The following is a 21,200-nucleotide window of genomic DNA, read 5'->3' as shown; positions in this document are numbered from 1 at the left end:
CGGGGGGACCGGTCCCCCCCGCCCAGTCTCCGGCCGCATCCCCACCGTGCCCCTCCTTGCCCACACTATCCTGAAACCCGAAAAGCCGGCATTTGTCTCGCCTGTCACCCACCAGACCCAGCAGGCAGAGACAGGGACTGAATCTTTATGGCGCCTTATTCAGACGGTCAGTGGTCCGAGAAGGTGGGTGTGTACCCTAACAGACCGCCTGACATTCCATTTCAAACCGCCCCTTTTCACGGGGAGAAGAAAAGTCTGGGTAAGAGGCTTGGAATTCAGGGGGAAAGTTGATCAGATGAAAGCCGCAGCGTTCTGTCCTCCGTGTCCTGGATGGTAGGCATCTCCCCCGGAGCACAGTGGCCCCGCCACCATCTGGACGGCTTGCAGTCCTCCCAGGCACGAAGGTGGGACTGCTTAGGGTCCCCTGGAGTCCGGGTGGGACATCCCTTCAGTTCCTGAAAGGACAGCTTCTTTACTCGCATTGATTACTAAGCGTATTAGCTAGTGCCTAAAACTGAAATTTTTCCAACACCGGAGTCCCCCTATCAAGAGCAGTCCACTCAGGTCTTCTTGCTATTTCTTCGGAATGTCACCTTATTCTCACCTGGGGGACCCCACTTTGTTTCCCGCCTTCAACGCTCTGCCTTCGGAGGGTGGCCAGCTCAGTCCCGCCCCCCACTGTTCCCCAACAAAGCCACCTCCCCAGAAGGGCCTTCCTGCAGCCTTCACCCTGCCTCTGTTTCCTTCCCGTTGCTCCTTCCCCCTGACTTTATATGTGTTGACCTTCTGGAGTACTAGTCCCACGGTGACCGCTGCCCTCATGTTCCTTCAGCACTATCACTAAGGCCTTAAACAGGGCCCCCGCCCCTGACACCAGGTGCTTGGCTAACGTTTGTTGAGTGAATGAATAAGTGAGGCTACCCAAGCAGGAAGGGGATTTGTGCCATTCCCTGCTTGTGTAGCTCAGATGCCACCCCTCCCGACCCCTCGTGCCGCCCTTTGGAGCCCTCAGAGAGCCCAGCCCTCCCGTGCGCTGAATGTCAAATCACAGAACAGCCGACCTCACCTTTTTAAACACAACAGCAAAATGCCAAACAGGCCACACGCCATGCGGCTCCGCCAGCAGGATCCAGACGCAGAACGGCAGGGCAGCAGAGCTGGGGTGCAGCATGAGCCGGCCCCCCCCAGGGCTCAGAACCCTGTCCCAGAGGCCTCTGCGGCCCCTTGGGCTCCCTCACCTTCCCAGACGGCGGGACACACACACACACACACACATACACACACACACACACGCACTCCCGGGTGGGGTGTCAGGAAGCATATCTTACATGTATGCGCAGTCCAGCACCCACGTAGCCCTCTGTGACCCGGGGCCACGTGCCCGGGCCCAGGGCGCCTTTTAGTCCGAGAGCAGGGAAGCCGCAAAGGGCCAGCCAGTGGCAACTCCCCAGTCCGGCCAAGACAGCCCTTTCTAGAACAAACATTCCACAGTGCCCCTTTCCATCCCGAAACCAAATGTGTACATAATACCGTGAACCTAACATAAATCTTCAACAGTCAATACATAATCATATAAAAAGGGAATAGAAAGAAAATAATTCATAGTAAGCCAATACAGACTTCATTATTTAAAGACTTGGGCACAGCTGCACGGGCGGGGCAATGAAGCAGCCTGCCAGACGCAGTAACAGCCACCAAAACAAAGCGATACAGGTGAGCTGCCATGGAGACAGGGCAACACCGCCGGACTCGGCGTTCCGAGCAGGTGAACAAACCCCGCCCCCTGCGGTTGCAAGGGAAACGGGGTCTTTCCTCACGGGCAAGGGAACTGCTTCCGTGGGAAATCCACACTGGTTGAAGAGGCTTGTGTTCCCACAGGACGTAGAGGCCGGTTGTAGCCTGGGGTCCTTACAAACAGGGCTCTGGGCCCTGTGAACGGGAGGGTGTGTCCTGCTCCAGGCAGGGGGGCGGGGTCCCTGGGAAAACCAGAACCACACCCCCGGCGCACACACACCTCGTCCAAGTGCTGGCCCGGGCGAGTTCACCCCTCCCGGCTGAGAAGTCCCCGAGCTTTCGGTAAAGAGAAGCTCCGGGCATGTCTCTGCGGGGTGTGTGCACGCATCTCTGCATACTTCTACATACGTGTGAGAGTGGTGGCTCCCGCACACCACTGTTCTAAATACGTCTGAGGGATCCGTGTGCACTGAGCACGTCCCCGGGGTGTGGCCTCTCGGGGTGCTCATGGCTGTCTCCCCCCGCCCAGCCTTCATCTGCTGCTGGAGCCCGTACTTCCTCTTCGACATGCTGGACAACTTCAGCCTCCTTCCGGACACCAGGGAGCGCGTCTACGCCTCCGTGATCATCCAGAACCTGCCTGCCCTGAACAGCGCCATCAACCCCCTCGTCTACTTCCTGTTCAGCAGCCACGTGGGCTTCCCCTGCCGGTGAGGGGCGCCCGGCCGCTCCCACGGGTGTCGTCCTCCTCCCAGCGCTCCAGGCAGGCAGCTGACACGGGGCCGGAAAGGTCCCACAAGTGTGACGGCCCAGGCCCGGGCCGTGGCCCATGCTCTCTGTCCTGGAGCACGCCACCTGCCTCCTTCCGTAGCGATCGTCCTCACTGTGTCCCCTGGAGAAGACCTCCCTTGGGTCCACGGCACCTCCGGGCGAGGTGCCTCCACACACACGCAGCAGGACGACCACCACCTCACAGACAACACGCGAGGGCTTGCCAGGGGAAGTGACATTCCTGAGGTTACGGGAATGATGAGCATCAGAGCTGACAGGAGCCCCTCCCACGACTCTCCGGGCCATGCGCTGGTTTTCAGCTCCCTGCCCGCATCAGCTGCAGGAAGGAGAGGGGGAAGCTCAGGGGAAATAGAACAACAGAACGGTTTCAGGCTGGGTGTGATCCCAGGGGCTGAGTTTCCAATACTGCCATTGTGGATCTGTAGCTACTACCTGTGACCTTGGACAGATGAGTGAACTGCCACAGACCTCAGTTTACTCGCCTGTAAAATGGGGCTAATAGCACCACATACCCCCAGGCCAGTGATGTCTGTTCACTGGGCTCCGGTTTGACCAGAGCGAGGGAGGGAGGTAATTGCTGGGGAAGGAAGGTCAATGGTATTTATCACGTAGGAAGTACTTAGCAGTGTCTGATCCTTCACGCGCTCTCCGTAACTCTTCTCTCTTAACATTCCTACTTGCCTTTTTATGACGTCTAATTATTTTCCCCGTCCGCTTTACTCTTTCTCTAGGAAGCAAAGGCCGCGGGATCCCAGAATGAGGTGGCGGCAGAGAGCCAGGGGCCACGAAATGCGGGTCCTGTCCAAGCCGGGATCCATCTAGGTCTCGGGGCGGCTGCAGTGCCAGGCTGAGCCCCGTCAGCCCTCCCGGGTCCCCGTCACCACCCTGGGCGCGTGCATGGAGCCTGAGCCAATGTCTTCACCCCCTTCCCGTCGTCGCCTGGGCAGTTCGAAAGCAAACATCCCAACGAGTGTGTCACCGGCATCAGCAAGTATTGGTCAAGAGGAACTAAAGTCACCAGCTACTCCTGCCAGCCAGAAAAGACGCCCCCTCCCTCCCCAACGCTCAGTGTCCCCTTCCCACGGGTCGCCACCAGAGCCCCAGGGGCAGAGCCATCGCCGGCCCACGGCCCAGGCTGGGGCCGGCCCAGAAGCATGGCTGCACACAAGTCTTCTCATTCCAATCTAACAAGTAAACAGAAGGCTTACCAAGGCCCAGATTCCCCCACCCCAGTTTTGGGTGCGAGGTTCAGTAGTCATAGGCAAGAAGATGTTTGCCCTTGAAATAGCTACAAGTTCACTTCCAGGTATCGGCCCTTCGCATCTCCTCTGCAGACGGCCGTGGTTTGCAGGTGGGGGCGCTGGCAGCAGCCGCCTGCAAGTTCCCGTGCACGAACAAACAAACGACCTGTGGGAAGCCCGTACCTGCTGGCCCTTCGGAGCCAGGTGCACATGGAGGGGTTCCTTCTCTGATGGGGAGAGAATCAGTGCTCAACGGCCCTGGACCACAGACCCGAGTCTCTGAGAGTCGGGACCGGGTCTCCTGTGTCTATGAGGCTCCTCTGCATTCAACACGCGGGCCGCTCTGGGCTCGTGCCTCACGCTCCCGGGCCACTCTCCCCTTTGACCTCCCTGAACCCTCGCTTTGCTGGGGATCCACGGTTTCCTGTGGCTTTTTCAGGCATGATATTTCTGTAAGCTCTTCGTTGGTTTTTGTTTTTTTTTTTTAATATTGCTGGCTGCTATTGTCTCCCTAACACCTCAGCCAGGAAGTGCTGGTGGGTTTATTTTGACAAGTCTTGAGTTTGGTATTTCCATGTACCATCCAAGTGAAATATGACTAAATGTTTGCTAGTCCATTTTTACCACCGGATTTTTTCCATAAGCAGAAGTGGAAGAATTTAATTTGAATATATATACATCCCCAGTCACAGCTCTGGGGTGTGCGTGAGCTTCTTATTTTTAGCCTCCCATACATTCTTGACATTAAAATCTCCTTGGCAAAATCCTCCTTCCCAGAATTATTCTGAGCTCAGTTTTTTTTTTTTTTTTTTGGCTCACGGCCAGTGGAATCATTAAAATGTGTGGTATATTTTAATAGCGCTCCGTTCCTCATTATGTGCCAACCCAGAGCTGCATGTTTAAGGTCACGGTGGCATTTTTTCCATAAATTTCTCTTTTCAATTCCATGCGGCCTCGGGGGAAAAAAAAGTATCTCTTCAGGCAGAAATCAGGTTCCTCTGGCATTATCTTTCTTAAACTTATTTTCTGAATCTGAGAGCCTGAATAATGTGGTTTTATGTCTACACAATAGTTTTGAAGGCTCTCTCCCTCTCCGATCACATAAAAGTGAGCATCCCGGGGAGCTGGGGGTGGTGGAGGAGGACTTTTCAGCGTCGCACTTGGAATCTAGATGGGCCACGGAAGACCGCGGAACCGTTGCTACAACGGCACCTGCCCACGCGGGTGCCAATTAGCAGAGCAAAACCTGGCCGGCGTCCCAAATGGCAAAACCAGGGGCTGGGGTTCTCTGGACAGAAGTTTTCAATCTCTGTCTAGTGCTCATCTGCAAAAGACGGCACATGCCTACCCCATCCATCAGTAAATTCTGAAAGTCAAGGAGAGTGTGAGAGGGGGCTTTGTGCTCTGCCCACCGTGAGCACGATTTGGGGGGTGGCATGGTGCGTCCTGCGCTCCCCCAAAGACTGGGGATCGGAGAGATAATGGTGCGGGTTGCTGCTGTTAGAACGAAATTCATTTCACGTTGGTGCGGGCTCTAGAATCCTCATTTCCACATAGTACATGGTGAGCTCGGTGAAACCTGATGGAGACGTTGTGGGAACGCTGGTAATTACAACTTTGGACACATCATCGTTTAAAACTGCTCTTGGTATTCTTTTCCCATTACCACTTAGACCCATCATTTCATGTGTCTGAGCACCAGCTGTCTCATCTGTCAGATAAGAACAGAGTAAGGCTGGATCCGAAGACTCCGTGGTTTCTTCGCAGATACAGACTCCGAGATTGGAATGAGTTCAGTTCCCTCCCGAGAGCCAGAACTCCTGGGCTCCTTTCCGCAGGGGACCGACGATGACTCGGTGACTCAGCGCTGAGTCACTTGCCCTTTAGAAGTTGTGACTTCCCCATCCTTCGCCATGAAGTCGGAGAGGCATCATTTCCCCGCCGACAAATACAGCGGGAAGAGGATGGGAAGCTGAGACTGTTTGCTAGCTGCGGGTGCCAAGCGGGGTCAGAGGGTGGGCGCCGTGTGAAGTAAAGATGCCTGCTTCCCACACCAGGATGTCGGAGACGTCTCTGGCCGCACGTCACATAGCTGAGGCATAGGTGAAAATTCAGGATGACAGGAGTCCGCATAGCGAATACAGTTAGCCACACTGTAACCGTTCCCACTTTATTCACGTCAACTCAACACGAATGGTAAAAACTTCTCTGCTACTGGGGCTGTCGGGGGCATAAGTTAACTGAAGTTCAATCTCACCAAGCAACATCTTCTTAATGGCTTTACCTTGTGATTAAGCATGGGGGGAACAAGTATCCCTTTTAAAGCAAACAAGCATGCAGTTTCAACTGCCCTCCTCACTTTATTCGGACACCTCTCTACACACACACAGAAATAGCTTTGCCCCTTCCTTCCGCGTCCACGGTGTCGAAAGGAGCCACTGGCCTGCATCTGCTGGGGAATCGAAAATCTATTCAGCGGGAAGGAAGGTGGCTCTGCTCTTGCAGGAACATCTTAGGTGAGCCGCTGCCTGCTGCCACAGCCGGTCCTTCCCTGCCTCTTGAACACGTCTCATTTTACATGCAGGTCTCCCTGTGGTCCCCGAAGGTTTTGGGTGCATTTGACGGAAAGGAGATGCCTCCAGCTGTTTCCGTGCCAACCGCCTTGTTCCCGGAAACCTGAAAAAAACAGTCCCAACCTGGTTGGATCTGAGAATCATCTGACTGTAACAGGGTGCATCCAAGAGGGGGGACCCCAAATAGGGATTTGGAATGGGGTCCAGAATCAAGGTGTTTAGGAAATATTAGGATGTCCTCACCTCCTTGCCACAGGTGTGGGTTGGGGGAAGAGACACATGGAGCAGGGCCATTAAGAGCTGTTTTGCATAGCAACAGCTTTGCAGCTAACCTCTGGTGTGGTCATTTAACATATCTATAACTTTTAACTGGTTACATAGATTTGTTAAGTAGCTGTGGCCATGCTCTGAGCCAGGGGATGGAAGTAACTTCCCCCCCCCCAAGACATAACTGGGGGGCACGTCCCCCGAGTTACAGCACCTGCGTGGGAGCTTGGAGAAGACTGGCTCCATGACATGGGGCCACACCTGCCCAGACTCACGATGGCAGCCCAGTGAAGCTGGAAGGATATGGGAGTGCTGGCAGGTGTAGCCAACTGTGGGAGGAGTGGGAAATGGGGCTGCAGAAGAGGATTGGGGTGGGGATTTAAACCCAGATGCAGCAGCCATTGTGCTGGGAGAACGCTCTTTTGGCTGAGTGGGGACTCCCGTGGTCCTGGGAGAGAGAACCACAAGGCTTTGCCAGAGTGGGGACCCCCGCATCTTTAGAAGGGGGAACCACCACCCAGCTTTAGCAGAGATCCCGGGGACACAGCTGATGGTGCTGGGAACCAAGGGAGGCCGACCAGCCGAGATGGATTACTGGGAAGAACCAGGAGCTGCCTGAGCCACGGACTTCTATTTCTTTTCCTGAGATACGGTTCCCCAGACTGGGCAAAGGGGGAAGGAAGGACTGTGCATGTTTGTGGGTGTTTTAAGGGACTTTGGGATTTTGATGAAGACATCAGGTCACTACTTTAAGTCTGTACAGCATTAAATAAACATTTCCTTTCCTTTTCACGAATCTCTGGCATTGAGAGACGTCTTTCCTCTGGCGGTGGACATGACTTACCTGGGGGGTTCCTCTCGGGTAATAGTACATCGTCCCAGCCCCCTCCTTGTTGTTCTGTAACACAACGAGTTTTTAAAATACAAATTTCTAGATCCCCCACCCCAGAGACTCTGAGCTGGAAATCTGTAACACGTAAGCAACTCAGGGGCTTCTGGTGCGGCGCTTCCACGGGCCGGCACCTCAGAACCAGGGATCAAAAGCATGTTGGTGGTTGGAGCCCACATTCCTCAGGGCCAGGAAGGACAGGGGCTCCCTTTGCTTCCCCCGTCCAGCTGCCCGGGGTCCAGCCGGAGGACACATGTGTCCCCCTAAGAGCCCACTGGACCACCTTGCAGCGGCATAGGTACCTGTTAGGTAAACACAGGACATCTCTAATGCCTCCTTGTTCCCACTCTGGATCAAATGCATTTTCTTCCTCCATTAAGACAGGCCTTAACCTGAAGTCGTTGTCATGTATATAGGTGCGCGAAAGCCGGTCAGATGTGGAAATATGGCCGTGTGTTTCCGCGACGTCTGGGAACAGGGAAGGAGGCCCCCGGGCAGGGGTTTGGGGCCTGGAACAGCGTGGACGTGACCGCCTATCAGACTCCTCGGGAGCAGGGGAGCAGGCTTCTTCAGCTTTCTGGTCTCGGGGCCCCCCCATTTGTTTACGTGGGTGATGCCCATTGACACTGACTACATTAAAAATTAAAACTGAAAACGCGTTTAATATTTATTTATGAATTTACAAGTAATACACTCATTACATATTAATGTAAATATCTTTTATATGAAAAGTAGCAGTATATTTTCAAAAAAAATATCTCGCAAGAAGAGAAACTTTTAACTTCTTTGCAAATCTCTTGAAGTTTGCCTTAACAGACAGCTGGATTTTTATATCTTCTGCATTCGATCTGCTGCAATATGCTGTTTTGATGGAAATATATAAAGAAAATCAGGCTGCACACAAATATGTGCTTAGGCAAAAAGGAGTATTTTAATCTGATTCTGCCGTCGATCTGTTGAGCTCTTACATGCTGGGTAACCTCTGGAAAATCCCACCGTACATACGAGAGAATGGAAACAGAACAGCCAAAGAACACCTCAGTGCTGCCACGACAGTGTTTGCCCGGAGCGCGGGCTGTGGCTGGAACGCTGCGCTCCTGGATGCAAAGCTCCAACAGCGTGAGGGGGGCAGGCTAGGACACCCTTTGCATCTGTTTGCAAAGCTGGTTGCCTCATTGGTCGCAGGTGATTCTGACGGAGGCTCTGCTCCAAGACAAGCCCTCTGCAGGTGCAGCTGGTGATGGAACCTGCCTCTTCTGGGGGCCGGAGCGCACGGTCCTACTCATCATACAAGCCACCTGGGCCGTGTCCAGGACCGGGGACAAGGGACTACTTGGACTGAGCAGCAGAATGATCAACCCTCACCTCGACAGCTGTGGTGCCGGCCGAGGTTCTGAATGGGACAGCTGGCGCCCCTACTTTGCTCCCGTGCACTTGCTGCGTGAGGCTGCCCTGCCCAGGCTGCGAGGCCGAGCCCTGCGCCCATGCGCCCAGCAGTCCCAGGCCCTCGCCGTGTGCCTCTCCCTGCACTGGCATTCATCACCTTCCGACACATCATGTAATGTATCTGTTTGTTATGTTTTTTAATGTATGGCCTCCTGATCTCACTAGAGGAGGCCCTCTGTCTGTGTTGTCCTCTGTTGCAGCCCCAGGTCCAGAACGGCGCCTGGAACACAGACGAGGGGCCGGTACGGGTCTGCTTTCTGAATGAACCGGCAGGACTGACACGGGGAGGAGCAGCCTGCCCTACCCCGCCCCTCACCCTGGGGAAGGGGAAAGCTTTGAGATGCGCCGACCCGGTCATGCTCCCCAAACCCACCGAACAGATTAGGCTGCTTCTGCTGCCCTGGGTGATTGAAGGGCAAACAGAGGTTGGGAAGGTGACATCTCCATGTGGCATCAGGACAGGGGAGGAGTCACCCACCAAGCCTTTCCCCACTACTGGTTCTCAACCCGTTTGTGCTTGACCAGTAAGCCAGTGGCTAGCAGCCTGTGGCCATCCTCAGAGGAGAGCAGTTCTGGCACAACCTTCAGTCCCTCCATCACCAGGCATGCCCCCGAGGCCACCCACGGTGTATAGGCCCTTCACACCCCCACTGTTGCTCAGCTCAGAGCCCACCTTGGGCACTGGGGCAGGAAACTCTGCCAACCCCACCTCCCAGACTCCCTCTCCAGTGGACCGCTGCCAGGTAGCTCTGCGGAAGGGGGACAGGCAGGAGATCGGAAAGACAGGCACAACCGGAGGAGTGAGGGGGCAGGGGGCGGGGCTTCCTTCCTGTTCTCCAAGCACCAGCCTTGCCTTCTACTCAGAGTTAGAAGCAGCCTCGGAGCCCCACCTCTCCTCACTTGCCCAGAACTTGCCCAGGATCCCAGCATCCACGCAGGTGGCCCTCTGATCTTGGGATAACCCCACCTCCTTCCTTGCGCTCCCCCAGGCTTAGCTCCCCAGGCTTAGCAACGCTAGCAGCTCCCTACAGTTACCAGTCTGTGCACTCACTCTTCCTCTCTCAGCCCCCCGACACCTGCGCTGGGTTGTACAATTGCCTGCATCGAGGCCGCTCTATCTGCAACACTCACTATGGTTCCTCTTTCCCGGACCAGACGGCCCCTGGCTGGGACAAGCTCCATTGCAAGTCTTCCTGTGGGACCACTGGGGACACGTGAGAACAGATCCCCAGAGGGCTCTTATGTGGGTCAGAAAACTTCCCTTAATTAAATCACTACATTTATTGCTGGAAATTCATCTCCTGTTCCATTTCTCTTTTCCATTTATGTCCTTCCAGATTGTCCAATAAAGCTGGACGACCACACATCCCAATTCACCCGAAGCAGACCAGGTTTATGCCTGTTGTTCCAGCACAATTATTAGCAGGGACTCCTTTCTCTCTCAAAATGGCCCCAGTTTGGTTAATAAATTCTATGGCCACTCTAAGGATAGGCCACGCTCTGCAATGAAATTAAATGATGTTAAGATACTCCAGCAGTAAAATACCCATGACAAAATGTTCCAAATTTGAGTATCAGCCCGTTCTCATCATGAATTCTCTGGGAAGGAAGTAAAGTTCCATGAATACAATGAACGATTAAGTTCAAGTGCAAAGATTATTAAAGTGCACAGGATCTGAAGTACAGAATCATATTCTTTTTCCCTCGTGGTTTAGGGTTCAAAGAAAATTAAAGTCCACGTCTCCTCCCGATTTGTTATTCAACTCCTACGCTTTACTTCTCGATGTGTCGAGGCCAGGCATTGAAGGTTGGAGGGGAGGGGTCCAAAAATAGCCTCCCTCTTTCCCGGGAGAGCTCTGAACAGATTATAAAATAAAACAAAGGATGGCAGACAATAGGAAGCAGTAACACCCTTGTTACTAATCAGCGTGGCTGTGGGCAACAGAGCCTCCCAGTAATGAAGTCCAGAATGAGTCAGCAGGCTCCCCAGCCAGCTCCTCGCCGGTGGGTGAGTTCGCCGCTCCCCCTGGTCAGCTGCACCATGACCTTCTCAGCCGCTCTCACGGTGAACTCTGAACGTGTGTGTTCTGGCCAATGGACTATGGGAGAGATTCTGTACACCCTCCTGGCACGATCCATAAAAGCTTCCCGAGTGTTTCTGGTGACTCCCTTCCCCCCAGCCCCCTGCAAGCTGAATGGGGAGGGCTCTGTCAGCCTGCAAACAGGGGAGGCTAACCAAATTTCGGGAGATTGCTTCTCACAGAGCACGTAGCCCACTTTGTCTAATATACCCAGCGAGTGCTGGGGAGCACCGTCCCTTCCTGCGGCAGGCAGCTGGCTGCTCCAGGGAGACGAGAAAAGGCAGAACAGTTCTGCGCCAAGCCCAGGAGAAAGACGGTTCCACTCAGCTGAGCATGCTCAAAGCAGTCTTCCCACCTTCACGCCAGTCAGATGAAGCCCCCCAGCCCCCTCAGAGAGAGGGAGCCTTTCTCTGGAGGCTGGGTGATTACACCCCCACGGGGAAGGAAAGACCCCCCCAAAAAATGTGTCTTCTTCTTGTGCACCCCTTGTTTGACCTCTAACATCTTTCCTTTGTTCCCCATCCAGACCGAGGGGCTCTTTCCCAAGACAAGCCCCCTCCAGCTTCCTCGGTGGGTGTCAGACAGCGGGGGGCAGCCCTCGCTTCGCTCCCGTGACCAGCTCAGGGGTCCCTGCTGAAGAGTCGTCTGTGGACCAGAGTGGGCGGAAGTGAAAGGGGCAGCGACTCCTCCTGACCTCCCTCCCCACCTCCTCTGGATTCCGGAGTCCACAAAGGGTCATTCTCAGGAGGTTCTTCCCAGGTTCTATTTTGTTGTTATTTTAAAAAAATATTTTATTTATTTTTTGAGAGAGGAGGGGAAGAGGAAGAGAAAGAGGGAGAAAAAACATCAATGTGTGGTTGCCTCTCATGTGTCCCCTACTGGGGACCTGGACCACAACCCAGGCATGTGCCCTGCCTGGGAATCGAACCAGCAACCCCTTGGTTTGCAGGCCAGCACTCAATATTTTGTTGTTATTTTAAAAGAATAGAGGCATTTGGTCCCAGCTGGGTGGCTCAGTTGGTTGGAGCATCGTCCCATGCACCAAAGGGCTGCAGGTTCGATCCCTTATTTGGAGTGTGTATGGGAGGCAACTGATCCATGTTTCTCTCTCTCTCTCAAATCAATATACGTATCCTTGGGTGAGGATTTTTTAAAAGTGATGGTATTTGCTGATGAACCACTAGGCTATTCCTGAGGGTAGTTTGTGCCTCGTCAACTCCCAGAGTCTGCCTGCCACGGGGACCACCTTCCTTCTCCTACCCTCACCTGCAGTGGAGGGAGAAACGCTCAGACTCACCAGAGCAAGAACAAAGCCAGGGCGGGGCCCCTGTTGGTGTGACTGCCATGCCCACGGTCCCTTCTGAGCGACACCGTCCTGCACGGCTCTTAATTCTTCGGCCCGGACTGGGCTCCCTGTGGTCCAGTACCACTTGGCCAAAGCAGGTGAGACCCAGGGAGACCCCCCAATCCATCGGGGCTCATCCATTCCCTGGTTAGCAAACTACAGCCAAGAGACTGAGCCCGAGTTCATGGCCCAGAATTCCAGCAGGAGAGGCCACCACGGACCATCTGCAGCCTGCGAGGCAGCAGGGCCCCTGCACACAGAGGAAGCTGGCGGACAGGGAAAGACCGTGTGCCTCTGTGCGGCGAAGTGCAGATGGACAGAGGGAGACGGGAGAGAGAGAGAGAACCCAGTCTGGAGGACCACCCACGGGGGTGCCTGGGGTCCTCAGAGGTGCTCGGTCCTTCCCATGTCTGTCCTCCTCTCCCCCTCCCCTCCCCCTGGTCTCGCACCTCATCGAGCCTTCTCCCACAGAACAGTCCAGCCCCTCGCTGTGTCGCCAGCCGCGGCATCAAGGCCGCTTGCAGGAGGCTGTGGCTGCACATGGGGTTGAGACTGATGTCTCCCACGAAACTGGAAAGGCGTGACAGGAGCAGCTCCCTCGGCCTGGCGTTAGGGCAAGGGTCCCGAGCAGACGGGTCCCATCGCAAGCCTGAGAGGAGGGCGGCCCACCCTGCTTCCTCGTCCGAGGCAGGGCTGATGACGGGGCAGCGGGCAGAGCTGCTCCCCGCACCGCGTGACGCCCTCTGGGACCTCGGGCCAGAAAGGGTCCTGCACTACCAGGTGAAGGCAACCTTCAGTGACCCGGGGCCTGGACAATGAGACAATTCAAGTGAAACAACAAAATAACTCGAGGGGAGAAAACACAGGCCCATTCATTCGCAGCGATTATTCTAAAATGCAGATTGGGTGACATCAGCCCCTGTTAAAATCACTGCCTTTCCCCGGTCCCCCACACACCGAGCCTTGGCTGGGCCCACAGTTGAGCACTGCTAGGGTGACAGCAGGACTCTTCTGTCACCAGTCTGCCCTCACCCCTCCCCCTCACCGCTGGCAGGAATCCCACCTCGAACCCTTCTCCCAGGGTGAGACCCTCAGAGCCCGGGAGGGGACTGTGTTCGTGGACAGGTAACAGAAGGCAACACCTCCTGGAACTAGAATTTGTGTTCTTTGTGCCGAGTGCAGTGCTGGGTCCTTGCTCACGCTGCGTTTCATTTCCTGTCATTGTCACGACCCGCCTGAGGCAAACGTCAGCATCTGCACCCTGCCAACCAGGAAGAGGAGACTCAGAGGGGGTACGCCAAACGCCCCTGCCACCCGTCGAAGTCGGGGGAGGGGTTCGCACCGGGCCTTTCTGGCACTGGTCTCACGCGTGGCCTCCGGTGGCATCTTCCTGCCCTCTCCCGCCCTCTTCCTCCTCTCCTGTTCTCAGAGCCGCAGACAACACCTCTCCCCTGACCGGCTCTGGTCTCTGTGTCAGGTAACCCTCCCTGTCACCTTCTGTCCCACCTGTCCTTTGCCCCTTCACCTCCCCATCCCGGTGTTTGCTGTAGCTGCACCCCCGTGTTCTCAGGACGACGAGGTCTGGGCACATGGTGGAGGCCCACAGTGCGTCTGAGGACAGGGGCGGGCCAGGCGGGGGTGGGGCCCGCGGAGGCTGCTGTCACCATGGGGCTGTCAGGGCCAGACGAAGCGCCACGCACACAATGCCTTGCGTGTTGTCTCTGAACCAGCCCCTGGCCCATCTGGCTGTTTCCTGCCCCCGGAATCCCGTCCCACCCGCCGAATAAAGAGCCGTTGTGCCCGGTTCCCATCCTTCCAGATGCAGACGGGGCCTGGTCCTTTCAGTCGGTGTGTGCAGGGTCCTCACTCTTGCCAAACAACAGCAACCAGGTTCCGCCACCGCCGAGAGCGGGAGTCGGCACAGCGGGGGGTGCCCGGGAAGCTCTGGGGCTGGCCGCCCTCTCAGAGAACGGCTCGGTCCCTCACCTTAACCTTGGAGGTCTCCAGGTCAACCTGGGGAAGAAGGGCGGCTGGGGATGGGGCTGCAGGGCCAGGCCCCGCTCCCTGGGCCCCTGAGGAGCCCGCCTGCGGGAACAGCCTGCGGTCTGTCCCCAGTCCAGCCGTGTGCACACGGGCACGGGGAGCAGCTCTGCTTGTGGGAGACCTCGCCCCCAGGACAGGGCTTTCAGACTCCAGGGAGGCAGAGGGATTGCCCGGAGCAGGGGGCGATGCACACAGGTTGGGATTCGGCCTGGGGTCTTGCATGTCCAGGAAGTTCAGAGGAGGCCAGAGGTGCTGGCCCAGGACTGCGGCTTTATTGTCAAGGACAAAGGGACCTGCTCAGCAACCCCCCTCCCGCCCCCCAGAGAGGATTAGAGCTGACATCCTGAGGGGCTCTTGTGAGGCTGGGAGGAAACACCCAGCGAAGTCCAGGCCTCAGGAGAGGGCTGGAGGGGATGAAAGAAATAATCAGAGACGCTACAGAAAAAAAATAAAAAGAAAAGACAGCTGCAGATCTGGGGTGCCATTGGTCAGAAGGTGAAAAACGGCTTGGGGGTGGACCCTAATGAGTAAGAAATCACCAAAATGCAGTCGCGTGTAGGAAGACCAGGTCCTTACCACGTCCATAAACCTTCCCTCTTTCTGGGAGTCCGCTCTTCCTGTCAACCCCAGGGGCCGGCCGTGAACCGCCCTGAAGGGGGAGCCAGAGGGAACCACAGGTGGTGAGCTCCCCCGGGCTCCCCGTTCCCACCACCCGCTGCTGCGGCGGCCCTGGGCTGGGCCCGGGGGGGGGGGGGGGGGGCCTCCAGCCGCCTAGGATGACACCGGACACCGGGCAGTTCGGGCAGTTGTTAGTACCTCTTCCCCCTGGGGGCTGCGGGCCCGTCCACACCCAGTGATACCGATGTCGGGCCCTGGTCTCCCGAGCTGTGGGAGGACCGGTTCCTGTTGCGTGAAGCCACTACGGTTTGGGGAGTTGGTTACAGCAGCCTCGGGAAACGAACACAGAGGATCAGCGTTCCACTCGTAGGGTAGAAAAACCCTGCAAAGTGATCAGAAGTCTCCCGATTTGTCTCCTCGGCACGGCAGGGGGGCAGGTACTGCCTGGCATCTCATCGGGGGCCTGGGGGGCGGCCTGACTGGGGAGAAAGTGCAGCTGAGAGCGCCCAGCACGCCTCGCTTCTCGGGGGAAGGTGGGATCCAGGGACAGGACTTCGCTTGACCGGGAGCAGTTGACTAGTCCCTAGCGAGTGAGGCCACTTCGGTCGCCGGTCCCAGTCCACAGCGTTTTGTGTACACACACACACACACACACACACACACAATTAGGTCACAATAACAAGAATGTAGCCAGGGAAATGATGGTAAAAATAGGCAGAAGAATTAAGATCGCAGAAAACATGATGTAAAAAGAGAAAGAAGAAAAAAATGTTAATGAAATACACAGAACCCCAAAGCCAACAGAGTATCTAGGTTAAGCTTCGACACAGAAGGAAGGAATTTACTCAGGAAGTGAGGGAGATCCTTCAAGGCATCTTCGTTCATTCCTTCGGTCATTTTGAAGGCGTGAGGTTTGTGCTGAGAAGGAGATGGGGCGGGCTGTGACCATGGAGGCGGAGACTCAGAGCAGAGGCAGAGGGCGGCAGGACCCAATGAAAGAACTAGCTGCCCAGCCACACCGAGGGCCGCGGCAGCTGCAGGCCGGGCTCCCGGAGGGGCGCTCAGCCGGCTGCCCGGTTCCGGGCCTGAGTCCTCCTGGAGGGGTGAGGCTGAGAGCTGCCTGAGGCCCTCGGAGAGGCCTGAGGGCTTAGGTGTTCCCCCGCTTTTCCTCTGCCTTGTTGTCTCAGGCTGTGGGCGCTTCCCCACCCCTCACGCAGCCTGTGCTCCCCACCAGCGTCACCCACGTGCCCTTCCCCGACCCCTCCCATGGCCCGAGGCCCCACCCCCCTTCCTGACTCTGCACCAGACTCTCCACCCCTTCCTCACATCCCCCCCACTCCCGACCACCCACCGCCTGGTGTCTGTGCCCGGACAGTGGGTCAGCCCCCGTTTGGTGACATGCACTCTGCAGACGCAGAGGCAGGAGCAGGAAACCAGCTAAGGGATGGGGCGATGCTGGAGTCTGAGGGACCCCCACGCCCCGAGGGAAGAGAGCAGGCCAGGGTCCAGAATCTTGAGGCCCGCTCCGGGCCATGCAAAGGCTCGGTCCAGACCGTGACCTCTCTCTCCCTGGCGACACCACTCTCCCTGCCCCTCAGCACTCCAGCATCCTCCACACCTGACCCCGCCCACCTCTCCGACCGAGAGAGCCCTGCAGTCCCCGAGGGGCGCCCCCCGCCCAAGTCTGGATGCACATCAGGGAGTGGCAGGGCCTGCGGCGAGCTGGGCACGCAGATGCCTTTGGAAGGAGAGTCGCCCCTCAGTTCCAGGCAATCAGAGTCACGTGACAAATGTAGCCGATTTCCGTTTCAGACACTGCGTGGGAAACTTCCCAGTTTTAAAACACGGTGCGAGAGGGCTCTGGCCGGGAGACTCCATTGGCTGGGCCATCGCCCCGCACACCGAAAGGCGGCAGGGCTGGCTCCCCGTCCGAGCACACACCTGGGACGTGGGGTCGAGCCTCGATCGGGGCACGCGCAGGAGGAGGCAGCTGCTCCATGCTCCCCCTCGCACGGATGCTTCTCTCTCTGATCAACACGCATATCCGCGGGCGAGGAAGACAAACAAACAGAAAACCAAACACCGTGCAAAGGAAATCAGCTCATCGATCTGTGAGCCACACTCAGCCCAGGCGCCCCTCGCGGGACCCCAGCTTGGAGGCTTAGGAAACGATCCTTCTCACCACGGCCTTTGAAGCGAGAGCACCTCTGGCGAGAAGCCTGGATGCTTCCCTGGATGCTTCTGTGAGACCCTGATGCGCCAGAGAAGGAAACTGTTTATGATGCTTCTCTGGAGGAATGTTTTGATTACGGTGGTGCTAATACCATTGTACCAGCCCTCGTCCTGCCCCCGCTGGCAGCTCGCCACCCTTGTCGGGGCCCGGAGACGGGGGTCAGGGGGTCGGAGGGGGCAGTCACTCCACGTCGTCTTCTCCTCCTCCTCCTGGCTGTCACAGCCGAGTCGTGCCCATGTCCTCGACACGTCAGCAGCCAGGAGACCTGTCGCTTCCACCTTCATTCCCGGCCACGCCGTCCTGCTGCGACTATGCTGATGCTTCCCGACGGGTGCCCATCCCTCCCCTGGGAAGGTCCCCCAGGGCAACGCTACCACCCAGGGCACACACGTGTCCCCTGTCTCACTTAGGACCAGAGACGCTCTGTCACTAGCACGTCAAAATCTGAGCTCCCTGGTGTGGGGACTATTCACGCATGCCCCACTGTTGGGGGCGACGGGAGTGGGAACACCAGGCAGGGTCCACACGGGGGAGCGCCCCGGGGGCCCCGCTGAGGAGTTGGGCTGTCCTGTAGACCAGCGTGGAACCAGGGGAGGGTTGAAGCACAGAAGAACCTGCTCTAGATTGTGTGAATCTCAGCACCCTGAGTGCGTCCGTCACAGCACTCTCTCGGCTTGTAGTTCACGGGCTGGTTTTTTCTCGAGTGTCTCCCACGCACCTTCACACTGAGAGAGGGAAGGAGCCGCGTGTGCTTTACTCCCCTGCAGCCCTGCGAGGGCCTGCGGCGCAACCGGCATTCAGTGAGCCGCTGAGCAGACGCGCCAGCCCATGGGGACGGCAGGAACGGACGAGCAGAGTCAGCACAGCGCTAACTAGGGGTCCCACCCAACTGAACCCCATCCGTCCTGCGTATGGCCAGGGTCCTCCGAAATACGCCGAGGCAGGATGCGCGCTGTGGTGGCTCACTGGTCACGCACAATGATGCAGCGGCGGTGACTAGATGTTAATAACAGGCATTGTATGCCATGAAGTACTGTGCGGAATAGCAACCGGTACGTAATGAGAGGAGTGAGACCTTCAAAAGCGCCCATGCACCGTAATTAATTGAAAACTCTGCTCACCGTTACGGGGAGCACAAAGGCCAAGATCTGGTGTTCAACCTGGTCTATAAGCATGAAGAATCAAGAAACGTAGCAACAGTCCTTATTCAAGTATGCCTTTTTTTTAAAAAATTCAAATCAGTCAAGTTCTCTAACAATCTGGTCATACACTGAACTGTTACCAGGGATTTTCTTTGGGCAGTGAGGTATTCTCAGTTTTCTCGGATTTTCAGTAATAAGCGCGCATAATTTCTGTTAAATCAGAAAAACAATAATACCTTAAGAGATGGTTTAAGAGGCGAATTGATTTATTATGTTGTCTAAAGTCACATGATGAGTATTTTTCAAAGTCTTCCAATACTATGGTTCTCCTTAGAGTGACACACTTTCAGACCTGGCGGGAGTCCTGCAGGCTCCCCTCACGGAGCTCCCTCCCCTTTCCCCGGTGCACTCCGTCTACACGGGGTCCCTCCCACACCACACGTGATTCCAGTGCAACCGTCAGTCGTGGGGATGGGTGGGGTGGGAGCGGTGTGTGGAGAGGTGGAAGAACATGATCCAAACTGGGCAGTAAGAGAAATTCAAATAATTTCCCTGGAAACAGCAATTACTCCGGCAGAGGCTCAGTGTTCACGTGACTCCGGTGGCCATTCAGATCTTTTCTGCCGGAGAGAGGGTTAAGGTCCTTGGCTCCGCCCTCAAGGAGAGAAGTGGGTTTGCAGAGCTCATTTGCACCCTGAGTGACAGATGTATCTGGCCCACCTCCTTGGACTTCCCAGAAAAGTGCTAAGCCAATAAATTACCCTTTTTGATGGCTTGAATTAATTTTCTGTCATATACCTCAGGAAAAACTTTTAATAACCACCCATAATTAATGCCACTTATCCCTTTTATTAAGGTCTCTAAGTATGAGGATCCAAAACACATCTGAGTCTCCTATTTTTATTTTTCTTATAGTGATAGTAAAAAAAAACAACAAAAAAACAAAACCGTTCCTTACATTCAGCTGAACTTCCTACTATAATTTGAAGACTTCTGCTTCCACACAAGTTAGAGTAACAGAAAGTGAATTTATTTCCCTCCTGAAATAACCAAAATACAAAAAAAAAGACAAAAGAAAAATAAAACAAAGATGTCCAAGTCACTGGAATGAGGTGAGCCCTCCCGTCGCCCCCGATCACCGCCTGGAGAGAGTGCACACAGCCTGCGGCATAGGAAGGGAAAAGCCGAACACAGCCCGGTGGCCTCCCTGAGCTGGAGAGGCAGAGGCGAGAGTCTGGGCCGATGAAGAGGGCTCGAGGTTGCAAGCTGACCGAACACCAATGAGGGAGAGCCGCACAGAGAGTGGTCTGTAGAAGCTCCTTCTCGGCCCCTCAGCGCAATGCTGGTTGCGCTCAGTCTAGCCGTGCTAGACTGAGCACGGCTGTGAACCCACCTGAAAAAATCATAAAGGCAAGACCCAAAGGGATCTGTTTCAAAGTAACAATTGCATCCCAGAATAAAGTTCAAGGATATTTATAGGAATATAAAAATAGCACCAAACAAGACAAAATTCACAATGTTTAGCATCTAACCAAAATGATCAGCATGTCTTAAAAAAAAAAAGGTAAGAAAACATGACTCAGCCCTGGCTGGTGTAGCTCAGTGGATTGAGCACAGGCCTGTGAACCAAAGGGTCACTGGTTCGATTCCCAGTCAGGGCACACGCCTGGGTTGCAGGCCAGGTCCCTAGTTGGGGACGCACGAGAGGCTACCACACACTGATGTTTCTCTCCCTCTCTTTCTCCCTCCCTTCTTCTTTGTCTAAAAATAAATAAATAAAATAAAATAAAACAAAACAAAACATGGCCCACAGTGAGAATAAGCCATCAGCAGAAACTGACCCAGAACTGGCATAGATAGAACAAGCAGAGAAAAACATTAATGTGTTTGTTATAACCATTCTAAAATGTTCAGTTGTTTTATAGAGACATGAGAAATATTCTGAAAAGACCCCAGTGCAACTTCAGGTAGCAAATCTGGGGCTGAGATGTAAAATGCACTAGATGGCATCCACAGAAGAGGAGATATTTCAGAGGAAAAGACTGGTGAACTTGAAGGCCAAGCAACAGAAACTATCCAAAGTGAAAGACAGAGGGTCAAAAGCATCCCTCCCTCTTGACCCCCCCAAATGAACAGAGCATCAGTGAGCTGAGGGACAGTCACAGGCAGCCTGATATTCACTAGCTGGAGGCTCCAAACTGGACAACAGAGGGAGGTGAGGACAGGTAACATATAGTATGCGAAGAAATAAAATAATGGCTGAAGATTTCCCAAATTTGGTGGAATGTATAAGCCTGTGGATCAAAAAAAGCTCAGCGAAACCCAAGCACAAGAAACATGAAGAAAACTGTACTAAGACACATCACCATCACATGGCTTCAAAGTGGTACCAAAGGGCAAATCTTAGAAGCATCCCGAGAACACCCACACAGTACATGCAGTGGAGCAAAGTTAAGAATGACAGCAGATTGCTTCTTGGAAATGGTGCAAGCAGGAAGACAATGGAGCAACATCCTTAAAGTGCTGAAAGAGAAAACTGTCAACCCAGAGTTCTTTATGCAGTAAAATCATATTTCAAAACAAGGGCAAAATAAAGATATTTTCCATCATACAAAAGCCGGAAGAAGAATTGCCCTGGCTGGGTGCCTCAGTTGGTTGGAGCAACAACCCATATACATCAAAAAGATGCAGGTTCGATGCCCAGTCAGGGCACATGCGTAGGCTGTGGGTTTGATTCCTGGTCAGAGCACATGCAGGAGGCTACCAACCAATCTCTCTCCAGTCAGTAAACATATC

General features: G+C 55.0%; 1 protein-coding gene across 1 annotated transcript in view; it reads left to right on the top strand.

Moving 5' to 3' along the window:
* Positions 1-2,549, top strand: part of NPSR1 (neuropeptide S receptor 1) — a 77,789-nt gene extending 75,240 nt beyond the window's left edge. The window contains exon 7 of the mRNA XM_036010454.1: positions 2,264-2,549. Coding sequence (XP_035866347.1) covers positions 2,264-2,448 — 185 coding nt within the window. The 3' untranslated portion in view covers positions 2,449-2,549. The remainder of the gene's footprint in view (positions 1-2,263) is intronic.
* Positions 2,550-21,200: the final 18,651 nt, after the last annotated feature.

Source organism: Phyllostomus discolor, chromosome 10, assembly GCF_004126475.2.
Source record: "Phyllostomus discolor isolate MPI-MPIP mPhyDis1 chromosome 10, mPhyDis1.pri.v3, whole genome shotgun sequence".
Taxonomy (NCBI): Eukaryota; Metazoa; Chordata; class Mammalia; order Chiroptera; family Phyllostomidae; genus Phyllostomus; species Phyllostomus discolor.
This window is presented reverse-complemented; position numbering and strand designations above follow the sequence as displayed.